General features: G+C 57.1%; 1 protein-coding gene across 3 annotated transcripts in view; it reads left to right on the top strand.

Annotated features, from left to right (window-relative positions):
* KCNIP2 (potassium voltage-gated channel interacting protein 2) overlaps positions 1 to 24,106 on the top strand; it is a 43,750-nt gene extending 19,644 nt beyond the window's left edge. The window contains exons 2-9 of one of the 3 annotated variants that reach the window (XM_068139506.1): positions 18,542 to 18,637; positions 19,721 to 19,845; positions 20,248 to 20,317; positions 20,406 to 20,476; positions 20,843 to 20,950; positions 21,339 to 21,443; positions 21,720 to 21,782; positions 22,013 to 24,106. In XM_068139506.1, the coding sequence (XP_067995607.1) occupies positions 18,542 to 18,637; positions 19,721 to 19,845; positions 20,248 to 20,317; positions 20,406 to 20,476; positions 20,843 to 20,950; positions 21,339 to 21,443; positions 21,720 to 21,782; positions 22,013 to 22,060 (686 nt within the window). In that variant the 3' untranslated portion in view covers positions 22,061 to 24,106. Of the gene's footprint in view, positions 1 to 9,552; positions 9,937 to 18,541; positions 18,638 to 19,720; positions 19,846 to 20,247; positions 20,318 to 20,405; positions 20,477 to 20,842; positions 20,951 to 21,338; positions 21,444 to 21,719; positions 21,783 to 22,012 lie in introns of those variants that run through there. The other 2 variants (XM_068139507.1, XM_068139508.1) reach the window with 2 other exon arrangements.
* The last annotated feature ends 3,670 nt before the right edge of the window (positions 24,107 to 27,776 follow it).

The following is a 27,776-nucleotide window of genomic DNA, read 5'->3' as shown; positions in this document are numbered from 1 at the left end:
TTTGGCCTTGTATCACACAGATGATGGTCACAAGAAACTGTGCTGGCATATTTGTGTTGCGGGTTTGATCTGGGAATGGAGCTCCTGGATACTGTAGTTTAGGAAAAGGGTCCTAAACCCCTGACCTGCCCCTGGGAAACCCCTGACCTGCCCCTGGGATGTGGCAGGAGGGGACTGGGCACCACTTGCACCCCAAATTTCTGAGCTTTTGCCTGGGGAAAGGTGGTCCACAGAAGGTAGGTTCAGTTAGGGTGTTAGATTCACTGACTGTCCCTACATCTGTGTCTCTGTTTGCCTGCTTTGCCTCTGCTGGCTTGGGAAGGATCCACATCCTTGCAGCCCTTCCCTGTCCCAGGGCTTTTTGGATGTACTGTTGTAGGGTTGCAAGCCCCTGCTGTGCCATGTGTTGTGCCTTGCTGTAGGGTCTCCCCAAACCTAGCTCAGCCCTACAGTGACAAGTGCAGCATCCCCTGATGCCTGTTCCCTGTCCCAGGGCACTATCTGTTGCAATGTGTGTGTGTGTGGGGGGCTGCTGGGGAGCTGCCACCCCCTTGCAGAGGCATAGCTGGCATAACAAACAGGGAGAATTTGGTTTGGATGGGACGGTTCTTTTGGGAAGGAGAGGGTGAGGTTACCTCATACCAGCTCCTGGGTGAACCTTTTCCTTGCCTTGAGGCTCCTTGTTAAGGCAATGGCAGGGACTGGGCAGTCTGATCCTGGCTGGATCATGTCTGTGCTTGCTTTCCCACCCCCGAGGCAGCAAAAGCTGTAATTTCCATCAGGTGCCTTTTTGTTCACTTCCTTCCCCATTAATAAGAGATGAAGCTTCTGAGATAATAGAGCCTCGATGGATGCAGAGCTGAGATCCTGCTGGTGCAGGGTGTGGATGCAATGTGGAGAGGGGACTGCAGTTGGGAAAATATGACTTCAGGAAGAGATGTGGTTGCCAGTCTGCACAGAGCATCTTGTGCTGGCTCTGGGAGCAGGGAAATCCCACTGCTGCCACATGCCAGACTCTCTTCTGGCTTTGACACACTGTGCAAGCTAGCAACTCACTGCCAGGCTGAGTTTTAGAGCAAGCAGCTCTCAGCCTGGGCGGTCTGGGAGTTTGACTCTCTTCCTCCCATCCTTGTGTCAATTCTCGTCTCCTCCCCTGTGTGGAGCCAGCGGAAGCCAGTGTCTGTGGCTGCAGGACTCTCACAGTGCTGGAGGGCTGATGCTCGAGGATGCAGGACACTTGCAGCACCAGATAGTTGCTGCCCAGGGATGCAGGACACTGGAAGTACTGTCTGGCCGGAGCAGATCACTGATGCCTGGGGATGCAGGATGCTCACAGCACTTAACGGTGGGAAGTGGAGGGCTGATGTCCAAGGATGCAGAATGCTCTCGGTGCCGGCTCCCTTCCGGAAGGAGCATTTCTTGAAGAGAGGCGGCCCTGGGATGCAGCAGTACCTCATTGGTCAGCGGGACCTGTGGAGTTTGCGGGTTGCCATACCAACCTGCCTCTGGTTCCCGGCCAGCCAGGGCGTGAAGTGCCGGGTCGAGCTGGTGGCAAGAGGTGGACCAGGAGCCAGGGGCACCCCAGGGCTCTGCAGCCAGGGAGGCTTTCATCCACCTCTCCCAGAGAGCTGCCTGATCCCACTGGGCTCCCCAGCCCTGCTCATCCCCTGGCCGCTACTCCCCACCCCCCTCGGCAACTTTGCTGCGCGGAGGGGACCGGCGGGCTGGCACGGCACGGGGAGGGCTCGCTCGGGGACGCAACTCCCTCTCCCACCTGGGGGTCAGCTTTTGTGAGCCGGGGAAGGGGCATTGCCGCTGCCCTACCCCAGCCCCTATGAATCGCAGCCAGCATCCCAGGAGCATCCCAGCATAAAACTTCCCAGCCGGCTGCCGGCCGCCTGGGAGCGGGGCCTGGCGGCTGCCGCGCTGCCAGGCGCTGCCGGTGCCCTCTCCACCGGGCTGGACCTGCTGCCGATGCCTGCGGGCTTGCCCCGGGCAAGGAAGGCTCTGCCCTCCCGCGGGCATCCCTGCCGTTCGGAGGAGCCGGGGGTCCGTCTGCCAGCTGGGAGGGGTGCGGCCGGGTCCCTCCTCAGCGCTGTGAGCTGGAGCCATGAGCCACTGCCAGCAGCGCTGCAAGAGGCAGCTGGGCCGGGTGATTCGCTTCTTCTACCAGTTTGTCACCGGGACCCTCTCCCAAGGTAGGTGCTGTCCTGGGTGGCACAGGGGCTCTGTTGTGCGGGAAGAGGTCTCTGGTGGGCTCTGTGGGGTTGTTTTTGGGAGGGGGGTGGGGGTGTACATGCTGTTTAGGTGCTGAGCAATTCAAGCCCAGGTGGAGCGGTTGCACTAGACTCCATGTAGGACAAAGCTGAAGATGCTCATGGGAGGCAACGAGGGACCCTGAAGGTCCCTTGTAGATGTGGAGTGATGGGAATGTTTTATCTGGGGGGTGGGGGCTGATGCAGAGTGGAGTGTGAAAAAGCTGCTGTGCAAATGAATCTCAGCTGGTCTGATCCTTCTGTGCCACACCAAACATCTGTTTCCTCCAAGTCTGGGGCTGTGCCCTCCAGCCAGCCAGCCCAGAGAACCCCTGAGTGTGCCCACCGACTGGAGTAGGGACATAGCCTGGTGTCTGCAACCTCTCATGCTCCTGTCCTGGGATGCTATCTGGTCCTGGGGACAGAGCTGCATGCTCTTTGCTCTCTGTTTTCTGTCATAGCTGTTGCAGGACCCATGCCTCCCTGCCAGTCCTTGCACAGCCCAGCCAGCTGGACAGGACCCTTTCTCCTAGGTGTGAGCCCAGAGCCACCAATGGACATGTCTCTGGGAGGTCATCAGGTGTCTGTCTGTGTTGGGACCTTGCATGCCCAGCTCCTGCCCTCACCCCTGTGCCTATGACAGGTTGCCCTCCCCATGTTCTGGTCCCACCAGGAATCCCTGGGGCTGACCATCTGGACCACAGTGATGCTGGGCAGGGACATGCCATGCTGGGAGCACAGAGAAGGCCTTGTTGGGCCAATGTGGCAGCGTCATGCCTTGGAGCAGGGCTAGCATCTGCACTGCCTTTGCCAGGACCCAGCCTACCTGGAAAACCCCTCCCAGGCTCTGTTCCCGCCTTGTCTTGGGGAGCCCCTGGGTTTCCCCAGCCTTTGCAGGTGAGGGTGCCCTGGGAATGCTCTTGTTGCAGCCCTGGGGCTGGGACTTGGGAGTGGTATCCATGCTGTGAACTGTGCCCAGCTTCTGTACCATCTCCCCGCCCGCAGGGACCCAAGCCCTTTGATGGCCTCGGGTGGCGCTTCCCATCACTTTGCAACCTCATAGCCCCTTCAGGACTCCTTGCCAGCCCACAACATGGCAGTAGGGGAAGGGGTGGCAGGGTAAGCATGGGCTGTACTGAGCAGCTTGGCAGGCTCTGGAGGCTGGGTGTACCACAGGCAGCACCAGATCCATCCCTGCTAGTTGGCTCCATTGGGCACCAGCCAACTAGCCTGAAGTGGAGAGGGCAGAGGATGAGTCAGCTCAGGCTGGCTCTGGGTGTGAGGGGCAGAACTGCAGGTGACAGAGTGGTGCAGGAAGGGGACCTCAGAAAGCCCCATGCCTACCGTCTGCAAGGATGTCCTACAGGTCCTTGTCCCTGTGTCCTGGGTTTGTCGCTGGGCACTACAGGCTGGGTCTGTAGCACATGTCCCTCAGGACTGGGTCTCTGGGCTGGCCATGTGCGGTGCTGGACAGCCCCAAGGGCTCAGCCTCATGCTGTCTCTGCAACCCTGCCAGCTATGCAAGGAGCTGGGATGGGTGCAGGGGGCATGGCTGGAAGTGGGACACTGGCTATCACTTCTCACCCTCTTCTCAGTGTCCTCCCACCTCTGGAACAAGCTGAAGCGGGGTGAAGCCCATAGCTGGGCAGCTCTGTGCCTCTGAAGGCTTGTAGCCTGGGGTTGGGAGTAGGATGTGGGGCTTGAGCAGCCTTCTCTCCTCTTCAGCATCCCCTCCTCTCCAGCCACTGCTCCAGTCCATGTGCACTTGGGTCACCAAGATGCTATCCCTCCCCTCTAGCTACCATTAGCCCATTGGGCCCTTCCAGGAGAGAGCTGGCTGCTCTGCCTTCCCAGCATAGGTGAAGAAGGTCCTGCAGATCTCACCACACAGGTTATTGGGTGGTGGCCAGGCAGGCCCTGGGGTGGGGCACCCTCCCAGCTGGGTGCCCTGCAGAGCCAGCCAAGGACGAGTTGCCAATGGGGGGAAAGAGAAATGACTCAATCAATTAACCAGATTAAAACTGTGACTTCACCTCCCCAAAATAGCATTTCGCCAATATTTTAATGTGCTTATTAATAATCTGCTCATGCTCTGATTAGCAGCGAGGTAATAAGGGATCAGCTGTAACCTAAATTTAACTCTCCCTAATGGATGATGGCCCCCAAGAACCAAAAAAAAAGGGAGGCTCCTATCAATCAGGCTGCTCCCCCTGCTCTGCCCCAGCAGGTCACCAGTGCCCAAGGCACCTGGACAGCTGATCCCCAGCTCTGCCTAGGTACCATCACCACTCCTGTGGCTGAGCTGGTCCCATGGCACATTTTGGGGTAGTAGTGCCTTAACACCCTGCAGCACCAGGCTAGGAGCACCCTAAGGGTAGCCACAGGGGTGGGAGAGCCTGGACATGGTTAAGGTGTGTGGTCATCTCCCAGAGAGAAGAGAGAGAGGGGTCCTGTGCTGATTATCCTGCTCCCTCCCCATCTGCTCCCATCCCACATCTGGGGACACTCTCTTGTGCCCAGGTGCTGGGAGGATAGGGACAGGGACCAGCCACCAGCTACCCGACAGCTGTGGGTGGTGCCCCGTGTGTGCCTGTGGTGTGCTGTGTACACAGAACTGCTTTCCAGGCCAGAACCCCTGCTCCTTGGCACTTCTATTTATAGACAGCGGGTGGCTGGCCGGGTGGTTAATTTTAGCTGGGTGCCAGGGCTGCACTGCTGGCAGTGCCAGGGAGCCAGGGCAGGGACGGCTGGGTGGGGAATGCTCCGTGGCTGTTATTGTCACAGCCCAAAGTGGGACAGGGGGCATGGTCTCGGTGCCAGCCTGGGCTGGCCATCCTGGCACAGCTGTGCCTAGGGCAGTGTTACAGGGCCTGTCCCCCTCCCCAGTACTGAGGTATGGGTGCATCTTTGGGCCACTTTGCCACCTTGTCCTGTGTCCCCTGTGGACCCTCAGAGTGGCTGGGCTTGGGGGATAGGGAAGGGCAGGGAAGGTGGACACAGATGCCTGAGTTCTGTGCTCTGAACAGGGCACAGCTGGGATGATGCTTTGCCCCTCAACCTACGTATGGGTGGCCCTGTCCCCTGGCTGGAGCTGCTGGGATGGGACATCTTGCATGCAAAGATGTGGTAGAGCCAAGACCTGGGTCCAGCATCTTCCTCAGTCATGTGTCCCGTGGGGTGGCCAAGGGGGCTGAGTATGGCCTGGGGACTGGAGGTGTCTCAGACAAGGGTGCAGCTAGTGCTGTGGGGTTTGGGGGGTGTCAGTGAGCATGCCCAAACCCGCAGTGGCACTGCCCAAGCGCACCCAGCATCGCAGAGCAGGAACCAGACTGACGAGCTCTGACCAGGCTGAGAAGAGCGGATGCTGATCCCAGGGAAGCGCTGTGCTGGGGTGCAGGGGACGAGGTGCCAGCACCTCTCTGCCAGCCCCAGCTCTCTGGGCTGGTAAGGCTACAGAGACACCTTCCTTCAAGGCCCAGTGTCTGGAGCAAGGACGAGCACAGGCATCTCAGCAGAGATCCTGGTGTTCACAGTCTGCAGCATCATTCCCTGGAGAGCCCTGCTTCCAGGATTCCCAGCTCCACCTGCAAGGCGGCAGTGAGGGGCTGAGACCTGAGGGTCCATCAGTGAACTCAGAGGAGCTGTTGGGCCATGGTGATGCCTTGCTAGCCCCACTGCACAGAGATACAGCCACATGTGTAGCAAGCCCTGTCTGTTCTCTGCCCCCTACTTCCTTCTTCTGGCTGATGGTGCCACTCTCCCCCCGGGCCAGGAGGGTTATTTTTAACTGTTTGCCATGTGCTGCCTGAGCACAATTAAGGTAATTGGTTTGGGAGCCTGGCTCTCACACAACGCTCCCAATTACCTGCCTGCCTGCCTGTGCAGCCCCCCGCCTCTGTGCCCAGGGTGGCCAGTGGAGCACTGCTGGGACAGGGCTGCACCAGATAGCGTGTGGGGCTGGGCAGGGGACCTGAGCAAGCACAGGGGATGGAGCCATGGAGAGGACAACCCTACACAACGACAGCCTGCTCTATGCCTCCCTGATTGCCATCCTCCTCCTGATCTCCTATTGGTTCACTACTCGCTGCTTCAAAATCATCAGTGGCATTGAAGGTATGGGGATGGGGACACGGGGGGATAGGGTGACACTGCTCGTTCTGTCTCTTCCACAAACCAGTCAGCAAGGCAAGCTGGGTGCTTGGTGTGGGAAAGGGGGTTGGGGAGCCTCCTCTCTAAGACACCTTGGTCTCCTCCTCAGTCACTTTATTTGTTCCTCCTAGTCTTGGTCTTGCTCCACTCTGTGTGAGAGCTGCCAGTGGCAGTCACAGGAGTGGCACAGGGCTGCTCTGGGGTCATCCAGCTCCACTGTGCTGCTGGTGTCTTGGTACCGCTGCCCCTCACTGTGGGATGGAGATGCAGATGGGCTCCCTGGTGCCTCCCACTCTGTGGGGGTGCCTGGTGCTGACACTGGGGCTTCAACCTGCGTTTTGGGGCTCTTGGTCCCTTTAGGCATGACCTACATCTTTGCTCATCAGCTGGTGTGCTGGGGAGCTCTGTGATGTGGCAGAGGTCCTGGTTTCTTCATTGAAGGGTCTCTCCAAGGTCTGGTGCAGTGGGGTGCACATGCAGGGGGCTTTGCAGCATGAAATCCCTAAGACAGGAAGCAGGGCAGGAGGGTTGGCACCAGCACTATGTATCTGGGGACATGCAGGACCTTTTATGCCTGGAGTATGTGTTTGTTTATCCGTCCATCCATCCATCCAATCCATGTGACCTCTTCCTGCACAGTTCAGTTTCATGGATTTTCCCATGGCATGGCCATGGGCAGCTGCAGGGGCAAGAAGCCACCCCTGGGAGCAATGGACCTTGACAGGGTCAAGGACAAAGCCCTGTCTCACTTCTGGTGTGGTATATATACTTTTGGTGGCCCTTCAAGCATCCCTCACAAGCAGCTGTGGGTCTGGCTCTACAGGTGAAGTCTCACATGTGTTCCCATGTCTCTCTTCCATCCCTGAGGCAGCTCCAGATGGAGGAGCACTCCTGGGGACCTGGGTGAGCTGAGGGGAGTGGTGCCCTAAAACATCCCCCAGCCTGTCTGGAGCTGCCTTTGGTAGCAGGGGATGTGATCCGGGTGAGCAACTCTTGATGAGCTTGGGGGTGCTGGGAGCTGGGCTCTGGTACAGCATGTGGTGCTGGGATGTGAGACCAGCACAGATGCCTGGTGGGATCTTGTGTCATGCTGGTAGCAAACAACAAAGGGCTTTTATTGACAGCCTCATCATGGAAATGAGCAATCCTGACATGCTGGCCAGTGGGTGATTTATTATTGTTCTGCCAGGGAGGCCAGCTGGGATGGGACAGGATGGGTGTGAGGGCAGGCAGGAAAGTTGTTGCTCAGTGTCTGCCCTGCCATGGTGCTCTTCAGCCCCAGCATCACATGATGCTGGCTGAGACAAGGGGGTGATGATGGTCTGCTTGTGTGAGCCGAGCAGGTTCCTGTAGCAGAGGAGCTTTCCCAAACCCTTTGTCGTGGGACAGGCCCTGGCTTAAGCTGCAAGGGGTCCTCTGCTGCTGTTTTGGGTCAAAGTCAGGTCACATAAATATGCCCGTGGAGTGCAGGGCAGGCATCAGCCTTGGGAGCAGCTGTAGGCTCAGTGAGAGAATGGGTTTCAACCAAGGCTCAAAAAGATTAATGGCTTTAAAAGTGCAGTTGGCATCAGTGAGAGATTTCCTCTGAGAGTGGCAACAGGCCTGCACTGCCCCAAAGGGACTGGCTCAGAGTGGGGGCAAAGCCAGCTGGGTGAAATCCAGGCTCAGTGTCTGGAAACTCACCTCTTTCCAAGAAAAGGAACTGTCAGGTCTGAAAAGTTCCAGTCTGAGGCATGTTTCCCCAGGGAAGACTTTCATCTCTCTCACCAAGTTGCCTCTGATGCATCACTAGCATCTTCTGCTCATGTCAGAGTCCTGGGAGCACATCTCAGGCAGCCAGGAGATGGTAGCCTGGTAGCATGGAGCTGCTATGTAGCTCAGCCGTGCCTTGGCCTGGGACTGAGCCACCAGTCCTCTCCATCCTTGCCCGGTGTCAAATGCTTCAGGTTCTGGGAGGGGTTGGTGTGGGGTATCCCTTCTGAGAGCTCTTGCCATCATCAGCCAGCACCTCTGCCATCTGGTGGGTGTCCCAAGATGACATTTCTTCCCCTGTTGACATATTTTACTCACCAGCATAAAGACAACAGGAAGGAAAGGGGGCTCTCTGCCCTGGTCCTGTCTGTGGAGCCCTCTGTGGGTGCAGAGGGACCATAGAGCTGGACAAGGGGTCTGCCCTATAGCCTGGGCATGGCCACCCTACCTATACCTGGGGTAGCAGTCCTTGCTCCTGGGGGCAGCAAGGCAGGGTGTGGAGCAGCAGTGTCATGGGGCAGTCCTGCTTCCTGCTTGTCACATTGGTGCTGGAGCTGGGACTGGTCTTGCTTCACGTGGGACTCATCCATCCAGGGTAGGCAGTGCCTGCAGCATCCCCAGGGGAAGATGTGAACTCCAAGGGGTTGTGAGCACTGGTAATGGGGCAGGGGCCAGCAGGCACCTGGCTCCCTGGTGATCCCTGTGGCCTGTGATCGAGCAGCCAGGCAAGGGCTGGATGTGGTAAAAAAAAAAAGGAAAGAAGAAGCGGCAGGAGCCAGCACAGGAGCTAAATACAGCCCGGGGGCTGTGCTGGATGTGTGCGCCAGGCACGTGGGTGCCTGGATTCACCCTCTGCCTCCAGCTGTGGTGTGACCTTGCCTGGGTCCCTCAGTCCTGCTGGATCCCCATCCCCTGCATCCCCTCCTCTCCAGCCTCTTGCTGTTCTGCATGGTGGTCTGTCAGTTTCTTAGGCACCTTGAGTGGCCTGTTCCCCTAGCCCTGCTCCCTGTCCCCTTGGCTCTCCCAGCAAGATGACCAGACCCATCCCAGTAGGTGGATGGTGACCTTGACCCTTGCTCTTCTTGACCTAGACCCTCCTCAGGAGAGGGTTGTGAGGAGTTTGGGTGCTCAACCATGGTGATCCCCATGTGGAAGAAACTCATGTGAGACACAGAGGACAAGTCTGAGTCATCCCTACCCTGGATGTTTAGCCAGTGCCCAGCGTCCTGTCCCTCCCCATGTCCCCCCCCCTCCCCCCCCGGGAACAGAGTGCCTTTTAATATCTGTGGCCTGTTTCCTTAGCAACTGCATTAAGCAAATCGATGGAGGTGGTGTCATTGGAATGGGAGGGCATGCCTCCTTCCCCCCTGGCCCCCCCATACCCGCCACCCCCCACGCCTCCCTCCACTTGGCCTCTCTCCACTCTTACTCCGCCTGGGCTCTCGGATGTGGCGCCGCGAGCCATTGGCCACAGCCCCACACTGACCCCTTGCTCGCCCACAGCTGATGACTGGTTCCCCTGAGCAGAGGGGTGGCAGCTGGTCCCTGCTCTCCTGGGAACAGAAGCCAGGGTCCCTGGAGATGCATGGTCTGGCAGCCGCAGCCCTCGGCTGAAGGGCCTCCAGGACTGTGGTGGGGAGGGGGCAGGGGAGTGAGGGAACATGAGACGCCCCCACCATGAACCTTGAAGGCCTTGAGATGATCGCAGTGCTGGTGGTCTTGGTCCTCTTCGTCAAGGTGCTGGAGCAATTTGGTCTCTTCGAGCCTGTGTCCTTGGAAGGTAACGGGTGTGGGCGGTGCTGGCTTCCCCGGGCATGTGGGCGGCGAGCGGTGGGTGCCTGGAGCTGCCCCTGAGGATGTGTCTGTGTCCACAGGAGAGTCCCGGCCACAGTGTCCGTTTGCTGCTGTTAAGGATGAGCAGGGGTTTTCTGGTGCAAGGAGTGGAGTGTCCTGTCTGCTCTGTGCGAGGTCCAGGGACTGAGGATGTGGAGAAGGGACAGGGCTGGCAGGATATCTGCTGCACGGTGCTGCACTTCGATGCGTGCTGGGGTGCTGTGGGCTGGGACTGTGTATGAGCGTGCCAGTGGGCACTAGGGTGTTTTTCAGCACCTCCACGGGCACGAGGTGTCCCCAGGGTCTGTGGTCACCTCACCCCCAAATATGAGGTGTCAGACTCAGCACGATGCTGCAGAGCAGCCAGGCCTGGGCAGCAGTCCCTGCTGTACTTCCTGCTCCTGGCTCTCCCCAAAGTAGCACTTGGGCAGGGTTGGGGGCCACAGGGGGTGCTAACTGTTGGAGGGACACAGGGGGTGCTAACTGTCAGGGCTGTGCAAAGTGCTAAGTGGTCTGAGTGTGGCACGTTTGGTGGAGCCCAAATCCACTCAGAGGATTCTATGAGTGCTGGGAGGGGAGTCAGTAGCACTTGCTTGGGTGCTCCCTGAACTCTCGAGGGTGATGGTCGTGTGAAAGGCCAAGCCCCTGCCTGTGCTGGCAGATGTTCAGCTGCATCCTGCCTGACCCCAGGCGTTGAGGCATGCATGGACTGAGATGACAAGAGGCAGCTTGTCTGCTCCACTGGTGCCCTGGGATGCTCTGCTTTGGTTCTGCAGTGCTGGCTCTTGCACAGGCTGGGTGTGGTGGTAAACATCAGCTCTTGTCCATGCATAATGCTAGGGCACTCCTGAGCAGCACCCCTGGGCTGGACCTGAGGGTTGGCCATGCCTGGGGGTGGTGGGGAGGAAGCAGGCAGATGTGGGGCTCTCTCCCTCTGGGCCTGTGAACCTGCTTGCAGGATAGAAAAGTCTTCATTGCTGCTTAACCTCTTGCTTTGTCCTGTACTCAGTAGCAGTGCTCCTAGGTGGATTGTGACAGGAGGGAAACTGAGGCAGGTGCTGAGTTAACTTCCATGTGTCCTGCCTGTGAGCCCTGGGGAGGGCAACAGGCTGACTATGCCCAGGTTGGATCCTACCTCCCCAGTGCTGTTGGAGATTTGGCAAGTGCCACCCTCAGGCCCTGCTTTTCTCCTTTCCCTATGCTTTTACTTCCCCATGCAGCTGCTCAAAGCTTTGGACCAAAGCTGGTGACATTGATTGCAGCTGTTCTGCAGCACACTGGCTTCCAACTGCAGTGGAAAGGAATGAGACAGAGAACCCCTGGCCCTGGCAGCAGCTCTGCTGGGAGGCACAGAATGAGGCAGGGGCCACCCCCTGACCTGCGTGACTGCTTCTTGCCTGAGCCCTGCTCACTCCACCCCATGGGGCACACTCCTTGTTCACTTGAAAGTGTCTTTTCCCTGGCCTGGGCCAGGGCAGGAGCTTGCAAACAGGATATCTGTGTCTAGGCATGTCCATAACAGCCAACATCCCTCCAGAAAGGACTGGGATGGACAGTGGCATACCTGTGTCCTGTGAAGGACAAGCTTTGCTGACAGTCCTCTCTTGACACGGTGTTACCATGTAGCATGGGGAGACACAGCCTGCCCTGTCCTTCTGCACCCACATCCCGGTTTTGAGGAGCTGTGGGTCCTTCTGGCCTGGCTGGAGATTTGCCCCACCTGTGGTGGTGGGAGTGGGATCCAAGTGAGCCAGATTGGCAGCAATTGCTCCCATCAACAAAAGGTGCCTGGAGGGGAAGGAAGTGGGGAGAAACTTGCTGAGGTTGAGCTGAGTCCTAGGCACCATGTGGGGAGTTCTGTGGGTGAGTGGCACATTGGGATGGAAGTGAGATGCTGTTGCATTGGTCACCCCTGTCTTGACTCAAGAGGCAGCAGGTAGGAGATTTTGCTCTCTGAGAAAGGTCTTGGGCAGTGCCTGGGAGTTGGAAATGCTGAGTCCCCTCTGTAGATTGTTTACCAGCCATGCCTGGGCTGACAGTGACAGCCCAGGGACCAGAGTCTGAAACTGTACACTAATAGCTCAGGTCTGCTAATGGATGTGGGCTCCTCCACTCACTCTGAAGCCACTGATACTGCCTGCCATGCTTTCCCCTGCCCCAGCTGTCTCACCATGTTTTCCTTGTCCTCTCCATGCCAGTCCCTGTCTGTGCCTAGGCTGTGCTGGTGGTCTTCAAGGGATGGGTTGTGCTGGTGTCATGTCACCACAGTGATGGGCTGAAGCATCTCCAGAGGAGGGCAGAAAGATGCCTCAGCTCTGGGGAACAGTTCAGTGGGAGAATCTTGCAGCAAGACCCTGTCTGTCCCTGGGGTGATTGCAAAGGGGAAGAGGATGATGTGGGGGAACTCCAGGCTTGTTGAGTTGCCAGGTTCAGATGTGTGAGGCCCCGAGCAACCCATCCTCTGTTTGGAGCTGACCTCCCTCTGAGCAAGGGCTTGAACAGGAGTGCTAGTAATCTGTACCCCCTCACCCTGTTTACTTGGCACTGTCTTCCCCTTGGAGCCTGCTGCAGCCTTGGTGGCATGGCACAAGCCACTGTCTGGCAGCAGCAGAGCATCTCCTGTGGGTGCACTGTGCTCCAGGGGCGATCGATGCTGGAGCTGGCGTTGTTTAGTAGCTGGTTAATCACTGACGAGCTGTGTCACCCCACTGCTGCCCTCTGCCACTCTGCCTGTCCCCAACCCGAACATCTCCCAGCAGAGCAGCCCGAGCACTGCTGCGCTGGCCGGGTGGGGCTCCCAGCCCCCTGCCAAGAGCCCGTTTTGGCCAAGCGCTTGGGAGGGGGTAGGCAGCGCTATCGATTTTGGCTCCTGAAGCGCAGCATCAATAATTCAGCGCGGAGCAATCGGTCCCGGCTGGGAAGAGGGGAGGGCGGGAGGTCAAAGGCGGGAGAGCCGCCGGCGCAGCCCGGCCCTAGATGAATATTAGATGAAGCTGCAGCTTGCTGTCGGCAGGATAACTGATTGCCTGCCCGCGGCTGGCAGGGCTGTCCCTGCCTCGGCCACTGCAGGAGCTGTGCGTGGGACAGGAGGAATCTGGGGTATCTTGGGAAGCATATGCTTCTCTCTGCCTTGCACGGCGGGGAGCTGTGCTGTTGCCCTAGAATTGAGGGAGCAGTGAGGCTGGGGAGGGTGCCAAACCCATGCAGAGCCTGTGGAGAAATCAGAGGAAGCAGCAGCCTGCCTGGGTGCTACTGGCACCCCAAAGGATGCCAGGCAGTAGTGCGTGGTGGCAGGAAGTAGCGTGTCCACCTCCTAGTGTCTGGCTCATGGTAGTCCCTCCAAAAAGGGGAGAAAATGAGCATCCCCACGGTGCTGGTGAAAGCAAAGCCCTGTGCCAAGCCCTGTTTCCCTCCTGCTTTTCAGGAACCCATTTGCAGAAGTGTGGTGTCTTGTCTGGGAGGGATCAGCCCTTTGGGGTGAGGTGCCAGGGATCCCTGAGTTCAGGACACCATCCAGCCTGGTAGGCTTGACAGACCTGAGAGGTCAAGGCTAGCTGGCTACAGGTGGGGTAGATCTCAGAGCACTGAAATCCAGCTTGGGACAGGTGTGGATGCTCCAGGTTAAAGTTGGGGGATCCCTGGTCTGCACCAGGGATTTCCCCATGCACAGTGGGTTTAACCCTTGCCTTCCCTTTCCCAAGCACTGGCAGGTTTTTGTTGGCAGTAGGGCTGAGCAGGATTTGGTGGCTGAAATTGGGAGAGCTGCTTGCTCATGGTGAGGGCTTAGAAGAGCAGCAAGGGAAGGAGCAGAGTTGTGTAGCTGCCATGGCCAGGCTCCAGGTTTGTATCCCAGCATAGCTTTACACTCTGAGGCATGCTGTGGTTGGGCTGCATCCGGCCAGCGCTGGGGTCTTGGAGAAGGTGGTCTCCTGAGGACCATATGCTCCCCTTTGTGGAACACCTCTCACATTCTCCACATGCAGGAACATCAGCCCTGGTCATCACCATGAACATAGGATGGGATACATTGTCTTACCCTGCCTGGAGATGCTGGGGGAGAAGGGCACTTGGCCCTGGGTCCCCTTGGCTGTGACCCCCACAGATGGAGCCAGGGCAGGGCAGCTTTCCCAGCAAAAAGCTCCCCAAGGACTGCAGTGCCCATGGGCTCATGCCCTGCTGACTGCCACTGTGTGGTGTCATGTCCTGCTCAGCCCAGCCAGATCTAATTAGCTTGTTGAATCTCCCTCCGGCCTCATGTTAATCACTTTTCATGTTGCTTCCCTTCCAATTCCCCCTGGCCTGGCTCACTCTTTCTGTTGTGGATGTGCCTGCAGAGGGGAGCAAGGAGACTTGTCTGGACACGGAACAGGGACCCCACTCTGATGCATCCTGCCCCAGAGATTTGCTGTGAGCCAGTGGACAGAGGGGCAGGAAGGTCACTTAGCTGTGGGGAGGTGAGAAAGTCACAGGCTGGAGGAGAGGTTGTAAAACTAAGGAGCCAAGGAGTCTGTTGGGTCAGTCCTTCACTACAGCTCTGCTCTGCTGGCAGTGTCCTCGGAATCCAAAGGGAAAGTCTGGCTTGGAGCTGGCCTGGGACTTTCCAGCACAGGGTTGTGTAAGGCTGCAAGGTGCTGTGAGTGTTCAGCGGGGTCTTCTTCACCTCTACCTTGCAAGGGGCAGGATTAGACCCCAGGACTAGGCATTGATGGGAATAGAGCTGCCCCAGGCAGGGCTCAGTGGGGTTGTAGACTCCAGAGCGCAGGCAGCAGGAGGTCCCATGCACCATCTGTACTTGGCTACTGCATCCCTTGCCTGGGACACAGGAAAATGTCTCACTCTCCATGGGTGCCTGCCCTGGGGCTTGCTGTGATGCTGGAGCAGCGGGTGGCCAGATCAGAAGCAGCTTTTAGGTGAGTGATGCATAGAAAACTGGTTCTAAGAGACTTTTTAATAACCCCTGCTGCTGGGCTGGGGTCTCTGCCCTGCTGCCCACAAGTCCAGGGCTTTGGGTGGGCTGCCAGGAGCCCCACCCTCGCTGGCCAACCCCCCATGCTGCCCTCTTACATTCTGCCCTCTTGCATTCTCTTAGACAGGTCTTGGAATGTAAACTGCGATGGGAGGATGTGTGGATAGAAGTGATCAAAGGAGCAATTAGTGGCTGAGCAGATGGAGGGAAGAAGAGGTGCTTGCAGCCTGCTTGTGATGAAGGATTTCCCTGTGCTGCCTGGAGTCTGGCTGGGCTGTGGCTGGGGCATGCCCAGGCTTTGTACCTGTGCCTCACTGGGAAGGGTGTGGATGACATTTGAATCATGAGTAAGCAGAGCACCAGCTCTCATCAAACACATTGTGAACAGCCAAGAGTAGCTGCTGCTTGGCTGGGACATTTTTTGTGTAGCTCCTCTGCTACCTTGGATGCACCAGGCCCTGCTGCCAGAGATGTCTCTGCCACAGATGTGGTAATGGGGACAGGGCAGGATGTGCCTCTGTGCCTGTGTTCTGCAGCAGGACTATGCACATGGCTGCCCCAGTCTTGCAGCCAGGTGCTGATCTGGGAATGTGTGTGGGTCTTCTGCTGCTGGGGGGTGCACATCTTCCACCCATCACAATGATGCCTGCATTGATGGGTTACTGAGAGTGAGGGAGGAGTTTTGGCACAGCCTTCTGGTTTGCTGTTGTAGGGTCTTTTCTAGCAGAAAAGTGGTGTGGAGGGGTCTCCCCAGCCAGCTGTCAGTGGGAGGGTGCTGGTAGCTGTGGCTCTGTGGCAAGAGCAGGGACATCATTATGCACTGGGCTGACACCAGCTCCTGCTTTCTCTAGGCATGGATTATCCCTGGGAAGGGGAGTGTCAGCCCAGGACTGTGCAGCCCCCAAGGACACTGTGCAACTGTCTAGCCCCCAAGGACCTAACAGCTGCTGGCAGCTCACTACAAAATGATCCACAACCATCCTGGTGATGGTCACTGCTGGACTCGGGGACCCAGAGCCACTGTCCAGCAACCTCCAGGGTTCACTTCAACAGCCTGTGGCACTGGGGATGGAAATCCTTTCCTCTTTTGGTGCTGCCCAAGGATGAAGGCTCAGTTGGTGTGTGTGTCTGTTTCAAAGTTGCTGGGCTGTAGAGTGATGCATGGGAAGTGACAAGCCACTTAACCCAGCAGACCTCCTGCAGATAAAACCCTGCCAGCTCTTTCTGTGGGCTTGTTTTGTGCCAGCCACTTGATGGCCCTTTGCAAAGGGATGGGGGGCAGAACGACACATCTGGAAAAGGAGCTGTGGCTGGCAGGGACAGGGCTCGGTGCTACAGATGTCTCATCTGCCCATCAGGGCAGCATGTGGCCAGGCTCCACTCCCCATCTTTGCATTGAGCTGTTCCCTAGCAAGGGGGAGCCCAAGGAGTCCCCAGACTTACTCACAGTTTAGATGCTGGGGAGAGAATAGGGATGGTGCATCCTTCCCAGAAGAGCCCTTGGGCGCACCAAAGCCAGGACAGCAAAACCCCAGCCCTGGACACTCCTCTCCTATTGTTGAGCTGCATGTGCTGAATGTCCTCCCTCCCCTGCTCTGGGGCCCCTGGAATTGGGCCCTCTTCAGTTTCCTCCTTAAGAAAACACCCATGTTCTTTTTTTTTCCTTTTTCTTTTTCCTTCTTTATAACAAACTAAAGTGTAACTTGCACCTGACCTGACCTACTGCACGTGCCTATACCTGCTGCCCCTGTGAGTCCAACCAGTTTACTCTCTGTTGCATCTCTCTCTGTGTGGTTTCCTTCCTGCCATGCTCCCTCCCCTGGTCCCTCACCCTGGTGTTGGGTGATGTTCTGCCTGCCCTGTCCCTTCCCCCTGGCTGAAGGGGCTCCTTCTGCCTCCCAGGTCTGTTCCCACAGCTCAGCTCTGACAGAGGGACCTGGCCAAAGAGCATCCTTGCAGGCTGAAAGGTGCAATTTCCCTTTCCCGCTGCAAATTAAAGCCCTGGAAATGTAGCTGGGACAAAATCATGTTTTATGCACGACTGATACCCAGTTCTAGGAAGAAAAAGTCCTCTTTCCTCACCTGCCTGCACATCTGGGACCAGTGCTGCCAGTGCCAAGATCCTGGCTCTCACTCTTGCTCCTGTTACCCCATGGCAAATGCCAAGGTGTGCATTCGTGCATCCCTGTGTGTTTTCCTGTCACTGGCACCCTGCTGTGGTTGCCACTTCCCTGGGTACAGGTTTGTCCTCTCAGCAGCTTTGTGTGATGTCCTGCTGGGACAATGACCTTCTGGAGCTGTTCTCCATTGCCTCTACCCTGCTGCCTTGGTCTGAACTCAAAGGGTTCCAGGTCCTGCCTGTGACCACATGGGGCAGACCTGCCTAACATGTCCCTATCCTGGAGCTGGGTACCTGCTGCACCATTTCCCCAATACCTGGGGCTCTGCCCCAAGAAGCCCACTAGAGAAACAACCCCCAAACCAGGGCTTGGGACTCACAGGTATCATGAACTGCTGCTTGCAGACGTCCAGGGTGCTTTGGAGCAAACGTGGTGTCAGAGGAGCCCCAAAGGGACTTTGCACCTTTCTCCTCATTGGTGCCTCTTGCTTCAGTCTGCCTCCCTTTGGGAGGCCCAGCACAGCCTTCATCCTCTCCTCTTCCTCCCCTCCCTGCCTGCAGTGTCAGTCCTATGCTGAGTTTGCTGGCTTGAGGCTCTGCGGGAAGGGAGGGAGCGGGTCTGCAGCCCTGGGGCAGCACCAGCTGGGAGAGATGGGGCTAAGCAAAGCAACTGTGCTCTGGATGGGAGAAGAGAGGGTGGCAGCGGGGTCTCTGCCCTGAGAGGACCTGCTGTTAATGCAGGGCCACTTGAAAGCAATGGCTGTAGGCCAGATGGATGTGGCCCCTCACCCTGCTCCATAGCCTGGCTGAGACAAAACCCTGAGCCCTCTTCCCCTTCTGGCTGTCTCAAAGCAGGTCCCCGGGCTCGGATCCCAGTGCCGTGCTGGGGCAGGGATGCATGCTGCAGTCTGGGCTGCATGGCTGGGTTCTGCGCATGCTTTGCCGTCAGCCATCAGGTACCAGCAGGATCAAACCCGGCCCCAAGCTCTGGGGAAGGTGCAACACCTCGGCTCAGCTGCAGGCTGTTTGTGGGGCTCCACCTTGCTCCTGCCTTCTTGCACAGCCTGGAAGGGAGTGTCCCCAGGGAGCAGGTATTTAACCTCCAGGCTAAAGGACAGTACCCAGCCTGAGTCTCTGGGCTGCTAGGTGTCTCCACCGCACCTGGAATGCTCTAATGGGGGGTGCAGAGGCTCTGGGTGTGGGTAGCTCAGCAGGGTTTTCCCCTTTGCCACCCCCATCCTTTGCAAGGAGAGAAACTCCAGTGCCGGGTTTGTCCTGGGATGAAGCCAAAACGCTGAGTAGAGCCTGGGCTGGGCTTCGCCTTCCTGCTCCTTTGGCCTCATGCTGCATGTGCTGCCTCTGCCCCTGCTCTCCCCGTGCCGGGTGCCCAACTCTCCTGCCCGCCGGGTCCAGGGGCCGCTGCTCTGTTAACTCTTCTTCAGCTTGGTGACTCCTTCTTTCTTCCAGGCAACCCACCAGGCCAAACTAAAAAAGCGCTGAAGCAGCGATTCCTCAAACTGCTGCCCTGCTGTCGGCCCAAATCCATCCCCTCGCTCAGCGAAAGCAAGTGCTTCTTCTTGCCTTTGTGTGTGTGTGTCCCCGGCGGTGCTGCTGCCTGACCCCCTCCCTGACCCTGCCTGTGGGAAGGGGATGCCTGCCCTGGGTTTGGGGCTGTCAGGATCAGTCCTACCCCTTCAGAGGGGTCTGATCCAAGGGGCTCTGCACTCACTTCTGTACTCGCCTGCTTCCGGGTTGGTTTTGCCCCTCTCCAGCCGCCTGGAGCGGCTCCTGCAGGATGCACAGCAGGAAGACCCACTTTGGAGCTGGGTCAGGGCAGCAGGACCCTCCTGGTGCTGGTTTAAGGGCTGGGGGTTTCTTTCTCAAAGTTCAGTGTTTGTTTGGAGATGGAGACATGATGGGAGGGGGCAGAGGGGGCTGAGCAGGGAGTGAGCCCAGAGCCCCCCACCTGCCCTGCACCGGGTGTGATTGGCCCCTTGGTGAATCCCATCCCCTAGCCGGGGTCTCACCCTGCCCTGCAGTGCAAGCTGATCACCCCTGAGAGAAGAGGTGAGTATGGAGGGCAGGGGATGATCTTCCTCATGGAGGGGAGGTACCTGCTGTGGGGCTGCAGTGGGATGTAGTAATGTTGGCTGCTGTGGGCAGGGCTCATGCATCTTGCCAGATGATGGTGAGACGCCATCACTAAAGGAGGGGCACAGTAGGCAGGATAGGGTCTCAATGGGACTGGGGGTTCTGAGGAGCAGCTCTTCTGATGGATGTGAGCACCAATGAAGCACAGACCTGTAGGACATCCAGTGTCTCAGCTCCATGGGGCAGGTGCCTGTGCTGGTGGGAGAAGGGGAGGTGAGGAGCAGGATCTCAGCACTGGGAGGGTTTCACATCCCCTTTCTGCACAGCCCGGGTTGTACTAGAGGCCGGGGGGCTGCTGCCCAGTGTTAGCTGCTGCTCTGTCCCTAGGGCACATAAGGGGCAAAGACCCAGCTCCAACTGAACAGGGCAACCCAAAGATGTGTTGCCCTAGGCAGGTGTGCTGCACAAGGTGCCTCTCCTGCCCCCTGGCAGGGCAGGGCATGGCAAGACAGTGCTGGCCTCAGCTGCCCCTCTCTTCCCCTGGATTCCTTGCAGACAGCGTTGAGGATGAGTTTGAGCTCTCCACCGTCTGCCACCGCCCTGAGGGGCTGGAGCAGCTCCAGGAACAAACCAAGTTCACTCGCAAAGAGCTACAGGTCCTGTACCGAGGCTTCAAGAATGTGAGTACCCCTTGACCAGCTTTGTTAGCTCCCATTCTGCTGCCATGTGCACCTCAGTGGGTGCTTTGCACCTGGTGGTGCCCAGGGTTTGCAAAGGTTTTCAGGACCCTAAGGCTGAAGTTTATATCAAGCTATGGCCTGATCCCACCTCCAGGGAGTTCAGTGGGGAGGCCTGATCATGTGTTCCATCCCTTGAGTGAAGAGAGCCCCCTCTGTGGGTGCCTGGGATGCAGAGCCCTTCCAGTGAGGGGTGCAGCCCACAAAATCAGGGAGATGCTCCAAGAAGCTTTACTAGCCACCCTACCAGGCAGCACAGGGCTGGAGGGTGAGGTAGGGGAGATTTAGGGGTATACTTAGTCCCTCTTTGCAATGTGGAGCTGACACCATGGCTTGCCCTGGCAGGAGTGCCCGAGCGGCATTGTCAATGAAGAAAACTTCAAGCAGATCTATTCACAGTTCTTCCCGCAGGGAGGTGAGTATCCTTCCCCATGCCCTGTGTGGGTGCCTCTGTGGGCCAGGGGGTCACACAGCACCCCCTCACACTGTTCACTTTCCCCCAGACTCCAGCACATATGCCACCTTCCTCTTCAATGCCTTTGACACCGACCACGATGGCTCCGTCAGCTTCGAGGTGAGCTGTGGCTGACAGGGTGTGACCCCTCAGGTACTCGTGGGCTGGGCTGAGCAGTGCTGCTGTTGCAAATGGGTGATGATCTTTCCAGGGGCTGGTGGAATTTATTGAAGTCCCAAAGGCAGTGGAAAACCTGTGAAAAGCAACAAAAATATGGCTTTCTATATTTTATGGCTAGTATCTTGTAGCTACCCAGACTGACAGGCACAGCCATGGCTGAGACTTGCTTTGGCCGAGCCCCAGGTCCTGATGCACATCGTCTTCTTGGGTGTTGTCACCTAAAGGACTAGTGCAGGACATATTTGAAGACAAGCAATCAGTTTGTGCCCATAACTTCCATCTGCCTGCCTTATTTCACCCTTGCAGGACTTTGTGTCTGGGCTATCCATCATCCTGCGTGGCACCATTGATGATCGCTTGAACTGGGCCTTCAACCTCTACGACCTGAACAAAGATGGCTGCATCACCAAAGAGGTGGGATGGGGAGGTCCAAACTGCTCCCTGGGGCTACTGCAGGTGTGCATTCAGCAAGGATAAGGGCAGAACTCAGGGGCTTTGGCTGAACTCTGGAGGAGGGCTAAGGAGGTCATTGTTTACTAAGCCCAGCTTTGCAAACAGGCCCTTCATGGTCCACTGGCATTGGTGTGTCTTTGAGGTGAAAGGTAGATAAGGGGTGTGCTGCTGTAGGGCTTCATCACACATGCAGGCACACTTGTGGCCCAGCACTGTGCAAGGAGCTGGCAGGAGCATACCTGAGTATCACACAGATCCGTTAGGAGCATCATGAAAAAGGTGTGGGTTGAGGACCAGGTGGAGGCAGAGCCCCATGCTGACCCTGCAACCCTGCTCCACTTCCATCCAGGAAATGCTAGACATCATGAAGTCCATCTATGATATGATGGGAAAATACACCTATCCGGCCATGCGGGAGGAAGCACCCCGGGAGCACGTGGAGAACTTCTTCCAGGTGAGCTGAACATGTCCTGGGGAAGCAGAGGTCCAGCACAGAGCCAGTGAGTGTCTAAAATCTGGCACAGTACAAGAGAAAACCCTCCACAATGAGGATGAAGCAGGGCTGTGCTGAAGCCAGGGGGAGAAAAAGGCCATCCTGGTGCTGCTGGGTGCTTGGGGGTGGCTGTGGCTGGAGTGCACTGTGGCCAGCTCCTGTGGTCCCCAGGCAGTGAGTCCTGATCTCTCCCTGTGGCTGTCCCTGCCCTCCTCCTCATGCTGTGCTTCCCTGCAGAAAATGGACCGCAATAAGGACGGTGTGGTGACAATTGAGGAGTTCCTGGAGTCCTGCCAGAAGGTAAAGCCACCAGCAGTTCTGCTCTGAGGCTAGGCCACCTCCCTGTCCCCCAGGGACTCTACCCCTCCCATTGCTCTCCTGGCAACCAGGGTGTCAGCACAGGGCAACTAGGAGAAAGGCTGGGCTTTTGCTGGGTCAGAACTGCCATGAGGGCAAAGCCAGGTTTTGATGGAGCTGCTCAGGCTGCTATTCCATGCCCAGCCCACTCGCTTACCACCTTCTCTCCACAGGATGAGAACATCATGCGGTCCATGCAGCTCTTTGACAATGTGATTTAGCTCGCGGTCCTGCCTCCAGCCGAGCTCTCCTGCCACTGGGACCAGAACCTGCTTCTCTCTTGACTCTTCCTTTGAGCCTCCTCTCTGCTGGCTGTAGACACCACTGTAGGAAAGGGGCCTCCCTTCCCAGAGACACAGTCAGGGATGAGATCTTCCATTCCACCTGAGCTGGCTCCATTTTCCTTGGGGGATCCCAAGCAGGTGTTCCCGGACGTCAGAGCGTGGGCACGGCTGGTGTGGGGCAAGAATTTGGCCTGGATGGACCCTCCCTGCACCCACTCCCAGCAGGGAAGCCACAGCCTTGGGCTGTGCTAGAGGCTTCCCCCGTGCACAGCACCCCGTGCAGCCACGGCTCCCCCTCCTCAGTCCCAGGTGTCCCTAGCACCAGCTCCAGCCCAAACCCTCCAGCGATGCTATCTAGAAACCAATAGAGTCTTGCAATGGGCACCAGTGCCTCGGCTTCCTCCCCTGCCCTGGCCATGCCCTGCTGCCAGGAGTGTCTAGCATGTCAGCTATGATCCACTGGCTACCCTCCTTGCTCAGCCCCTGGGCTTGGTAGGTGGGCAGAGGGGCCTTGCCTGGAGAAGACAGCTGCATGGGCACTTGGAGTTCATCACTGCATGAGCTGTAGGGAGCAGTTCCTGACCCGGGGGTGCCCAGTCAGACCTAGGAAGCTCATCCTGACATGGGGAGAAGGGAGACTAAAGGGACCATGAGGTGCCTTCTTGTGGTACTGGTCTCCAAGGATAGATGATGCAGGGCTGGAAGCGCTGCAGCTTCAGCCCTTGTCTCTTGAGTTCGGGTTACCAGCATACAAGGGACCTCGGGAACCCATTCTGAGGCTCCAATGAGGCTCCCACTCCTCCCTGAAGACATGGCAGCCAGGGTATGGGGACATATGAAGGAGGGAAATGTGCTGAGCTCTGCCCTTGGGCCTTACAGCCAAACTCCCAGCACTGTTTCCTGCTAACTGTCCCCTGCTCCCATGCCTCACCCCATCTAGGGAAGGTGGGGAATGAGCAGTGGGGCAGAGGGGCATCCCCACAGGCATAGTCCTGTGCTGGCATATGGCTGCACTGGCAGCTCCTCAGAGAGAAAGTTGGGGCTGGGGCTGGCCAGGAGTCATTGCTGTGCTGCTGATGGGCTGGAGGGTCACCTTGGGGTGGGGTAGGCGCAGCCCCTTCTCCTGGCATGTCATGTGAGACCCAACTTGGGACCCCAGCAATGGGGCTCCCCATGTCTTTGTCACCACCAGATCCTCTGAGCTGGGTGTTGCAGGCAGGCCTGTCCTGTCTGCATACCCCTCTGAGTTGTAGCTGGGACACTGATGCTCATGGGCTAATGACCCCATGCCAGTGCCAGAGGCCCCTCTGTGCAATCCCACAGGTACTGGGCACATACCCAGTCCCAGCAGACTCCGGCTCTGCTGCTCCAGCCTCCACATCCTTAGTAGCCAAGGGCAATTTGGACCAGGCTGGGCTGCAATGTCTGGGGTCGATGGGGAAGGTGTGAGGAAGACTAGTACCCATGCTGGTCTGGGCCCTAGACCCAGGCTGAGTCCCTGGTGTGGGAGCTGTTAGAATGGCCCCCCTGGGCTCTGAGCCAAAGCTACAAGGCTGTTCTCCAGCAGAACTGTCCCTGGCCAAGCCCTTGCAGACATGATGTGTTTTTTAGGTTCATTCAACACATTGTTCATCTCACAGTCCTGTTCCTGGGTTTGCCATGGGGCTGAGCTCCCACCTGCAGTCTCCTAAGGGTGGGAGGGCAGGTATCCTAATCCTTACCCCTCCTGTCTCCTTCTCCATATCCTCCCTCTTCCCAGGTTTTCTGGGGTACCCACTGTCCCCTGCCACGCGGAGCAGATGCCGCCTCCTCCCTCGCACTGCAGGTCGCATGGCGTGACCCTCTCCCACTCCCACCCCAGGGCATGGCAACCCACGACCCGCTTGGCATCTCCAGTCTGTATATTTTGTATTATAACAGTATTATGGGTTAAAAACAAATAAACCAAAAAAACCAATAAACTCTAACCACAGTCGCTATGCACACCGCCGTTAAGTCTTTGCATCTCTCCGTAGTCTCGAGGGGTTGAAGTGGGAAGGGGAAAGAGGGACTGAAGGTCTCTGCAGAAGGTTAATGGAATGAAGCTGGAGGTGGGGAGATTCAGGCTGGATGTGAGGAAGAGGTTCTTCACCATGAGAGTGGTGAAACCCTGGAATGTGTTGTCCAGGGAGGTGGTCGAGGCCCCGTCCCTGGGGGTGTTTAAGAGCAGGCTGGATGAGGCTCTGGCCAGCCTGATCTAGTGTGGGGTGTCCCTGCCCATGGCAGGGGGGTTGGAACTGGATGATCCTTGTGGTCCCTTCCAACCCTGAATGAAACTATGAAACTATAAGGTTGTCAGCCTCTTGGGAGTGCTGCAGCTGCAGGACTCTCTGGAAAGCTGTGTGGGGGACAGGGTGTGTGCTGGTCTGGCCAGGGTGCTGAACAGCCTGGCGAGGCCACTAATGGCCCCCTAAATGTGGTCTTTACCCTGTTGAGAAGCTGTAGGCTTTAGGCTAACACCAGGTGTGTCAGGTCTCAGGAATGAGGTTGTCAAGTGTGTTTTCTGCTTGTGGTGAGATGCTGAGCTTGGGAGCAGGTGGCCCTTGTTAGGATGTGCCATGTAAGGCTGAGCTAACAGGAAGAGGGTCAGGTAACAACTTGAAGAGGTAGGTATGGGCTGGAAAGGGATTTTGCTTAGGGATGTGAAGTGATAGCCAACTGCTAGCTCTTGGAAAGGTGCAGCCTTGAGAATTGGGGGAAAACATTTTGAAGTAAAATAAAGGTGGAAAAATATGTAGGTAAGCATGAAACCAGCAGAACAGGATAATTGCCCTGATGTGGGAATGTGACACTCTCCAGCATGATGCAAACTGTGGTCCAGGAACTGAAAGCTCAATCTGAACAGCTGCCTGGAGACCCAAGCATCTTAAAAAGATGGGCTCTGGCTATAGCAGGAATTACCATAGTGGGACTGGGAAAGCTGTGAGGCTGATTTTTCCACAGCCTCCAGCCCCCCAGGGACCTTTCTGACCTGTTGGCAATTGCCCAGGTGTGGCAGTATGAATGGGCCCAAGCCCTCTCAACCCAGCCTTCCCAGTATACCCTATCCCCTGTGGGCTTTGCTTAGCTGGTGGCTGTTCAGGGAGATGCCATCTGTGAGCTTGATGTGTCCTCTTGTGGCATAGGGATGCTGTGAGCCACCAATAGGGTCCCTTAGGTCCTTTTTCCCAGAGTGAATAGAAGAGACCAGTGCAACAACAAGAAGAAGGGTGCTGTGGGGTTCACCAAGCCTTCAAATGCTCTTTTAGCCTTTTCACACCGATTCAACAAAAAAATAATCTGTTTAGCTCTGTCCTTGGGCAGGCCTGAAGGGAAGGGGCTGAGGGCAGGGGGAACTGAAACAGTCCCTCCTGGTGTGTCGTCAGATTGTTATGAGAAGTTGCTCTGTAAGTCAGGACTTAGGACCAGGGGTCTTTAGTTAAGAGGTGGCATTTGAGGGTGGGTAACAGCAATGTTGTCTGGCCTATGCTGAAAAGTAAGGTTATAGCTAATGGGTATTTGGGAAAAGGGAACCTTGTGCTGTAAGCCATCTTTTCCCCTTCTTTCAGAGGAAAAAAAGGAACAGGAGTTGTGTAGGAAAACAGCTGAGGGTGAGGCACCTGATACAGCCTGAGGCAGGGATTCACTGCAGCATCCTGAGTACTGCCTGGAAACACAAACATCTTGTGAAAGGATGAGATCCCAATGGTAGGCCAACTGTTAGGCCAGGATTAGTTTGGCATGATCAAAGCTGCAAGGGTGATGCAGACTGTAGGGTTCTTTGTGACCTAGCAGCCAACTGCCCAGCTCTGCATACAGCAGTATGAGTACTGTGTATTTTCCACCCAAATTCTGTGCATTTCTCCTCTCTAATGCTTCTGCAAAGTTACCCATGAATACAGTTTAGCTAGCTATTACTTAAGGTGGCAGTACAATTGCTATTCTTGCTCTTTGAAAGCTTTAGACTTGTAAAGGGGTTGGGAGCAGACCCCCTGCCCACTGGAACCATCCTCTGCTACCAAGAATGTGCTGGGTTGCAGCAGCCCCCTCCCCACCCCTGGCAACAATAAACACTCAGACAAACGGATTGCAAAAGTGATGGAAAGTTTAAATAGAAATCAGTGGACATTTACAGAGAACCAAAAGCGCAGCGACAAAGAAAGATCCCAAAACAGACCCAGAGAGATCCCATCCCCACCTGAGGGTACACCCAAGACCCCCAGGGCTCCTTCTTCCCCCTCCCACTGCTAGGCTAGTCTCAGCTGGCCAGATCTGAGACTGCCCATTTCCCCATGGCCTTGGGCCTAGCCAGGCCCAAAGCCAGGAGACATCTCCCCCAGTTACCGGCTGACGGAGGAGGAGGAAAAGAGAAGAGGGCGTGCTAGACTCTGCACTGGATCTTATAGTGGTGCAAAGGATTGTGGTAGGAAATACTACATAATTTCCTGTGTCCACCCCGCTGGGCTGGACTTCTGGACACAGGAAGTAAACATTGCAGGGGGGCACCCAGCTCAAACTGCAACAAGACTGGATGTGGTGGTAATAAGAGATGCTCCTTGGCCAGGGTCCTTGTTGCAGCTTCTGGCAAATGGGTATAGATGGATGCAGAAATGCAGCCATGTAGGGTTTCTACTCATGGCAAAACATTGTAATGGAAATAAGCCTGGAGCTGGGTAGGGCTGAACAGTGTCTGAATCTGCAAAGGACGTTTTTAATCAGCATTCATTCAGCTCAGTCAGATTGGGCTGAAATGTGACTGCCATGACACGATGCCTGCAGGCTTTCTCCAGTCATGCTTCACAAACTAGGCTTTCAAGCAGCTTTTTGCTCACTGGTTTCTCACGGGCTGGTACCTGCCACAGCTTCCCCAACGCTACGTGGGCTGAAACGACTACCTCACCCAACTGCATATAGCCTCACATGGAAGGTCTTCTCAGATCTGTGGTCTCCAACTTGTGTTCTGGGCTCCTGTTGTTCCTAGCTCCACACACTGTCATGTGGCTGGAGCTTCTCTTTGGAGAGAAGGGTCTGACCTCAGGCTCTTCTTCTCTGGTTCAGCTTCGAGGGCCATCCTTCAGAACCCTCACAGCCCATTCCCGGCACAGAAACACCTACAAGTGTGCCACCAGCCGGGCTGTGCTAGGAAGGAGGGCGCAGCTATTGAGGCTTTTCCCTTTGCATCCCACCCTGCAGCAGGGACTTAGCGGATCAGTCTCCCACCCCTGTCACAGCCCCAGCAGTCCCTACTTAGCTTCCGGGCAGGCGCCGCCAGAAGTAGGTCACAGCTCGCTGCAGCCCCCGGGCGCCCCGGTGCCGCCTCGACGCTGCGCAAGCGCTGCGCGCTGTCCGCTCTGACGCGTGCGCAGAGCCGAGGTAAACACTTGCTGTCCCACCCATCCACCCCCCGCAGCGCCGCTTCCCTACACAAAGCGCAAGGCGCGTGCGCGCTCCCACACTCCGCACCTGCGCGGTGCCCTGCTGCCGCCTGCCCCCGTCCCCGGGGCCCCTAGCGCATGCGTGGTGGGCACCCACTCTTGTGTCCGCGCAGGCGCCCTGCGCAGCCGCGGCCTCGCCCCTCCCCCCGCCTGCCCCCTGGGCAGGCGCAGTACGTGCCCTTCGCGTGCCGCGCAGGCGT

Source organism: Melanerpes formicivorus, unplaced genomic scaffold (assembly GCF_026170545.1).
Source record: "Melanerpes formicivorus ecotype bairdi unplaced genomic scaffold, bMelFor1.0.p_v2 SCAF_6, whole genome shotgun sequence".
NCBI lineage: Eukaryota > Metazoa > Chordata > Aves > Piciformes > Picidae > Melanerpes > Melanerpes formicivorus.
The sequence above is the reverse complement of the archived record's forward strand: the minus strand, read 5'-3'. Positions and strand labels throughout refer to the sequence as shown.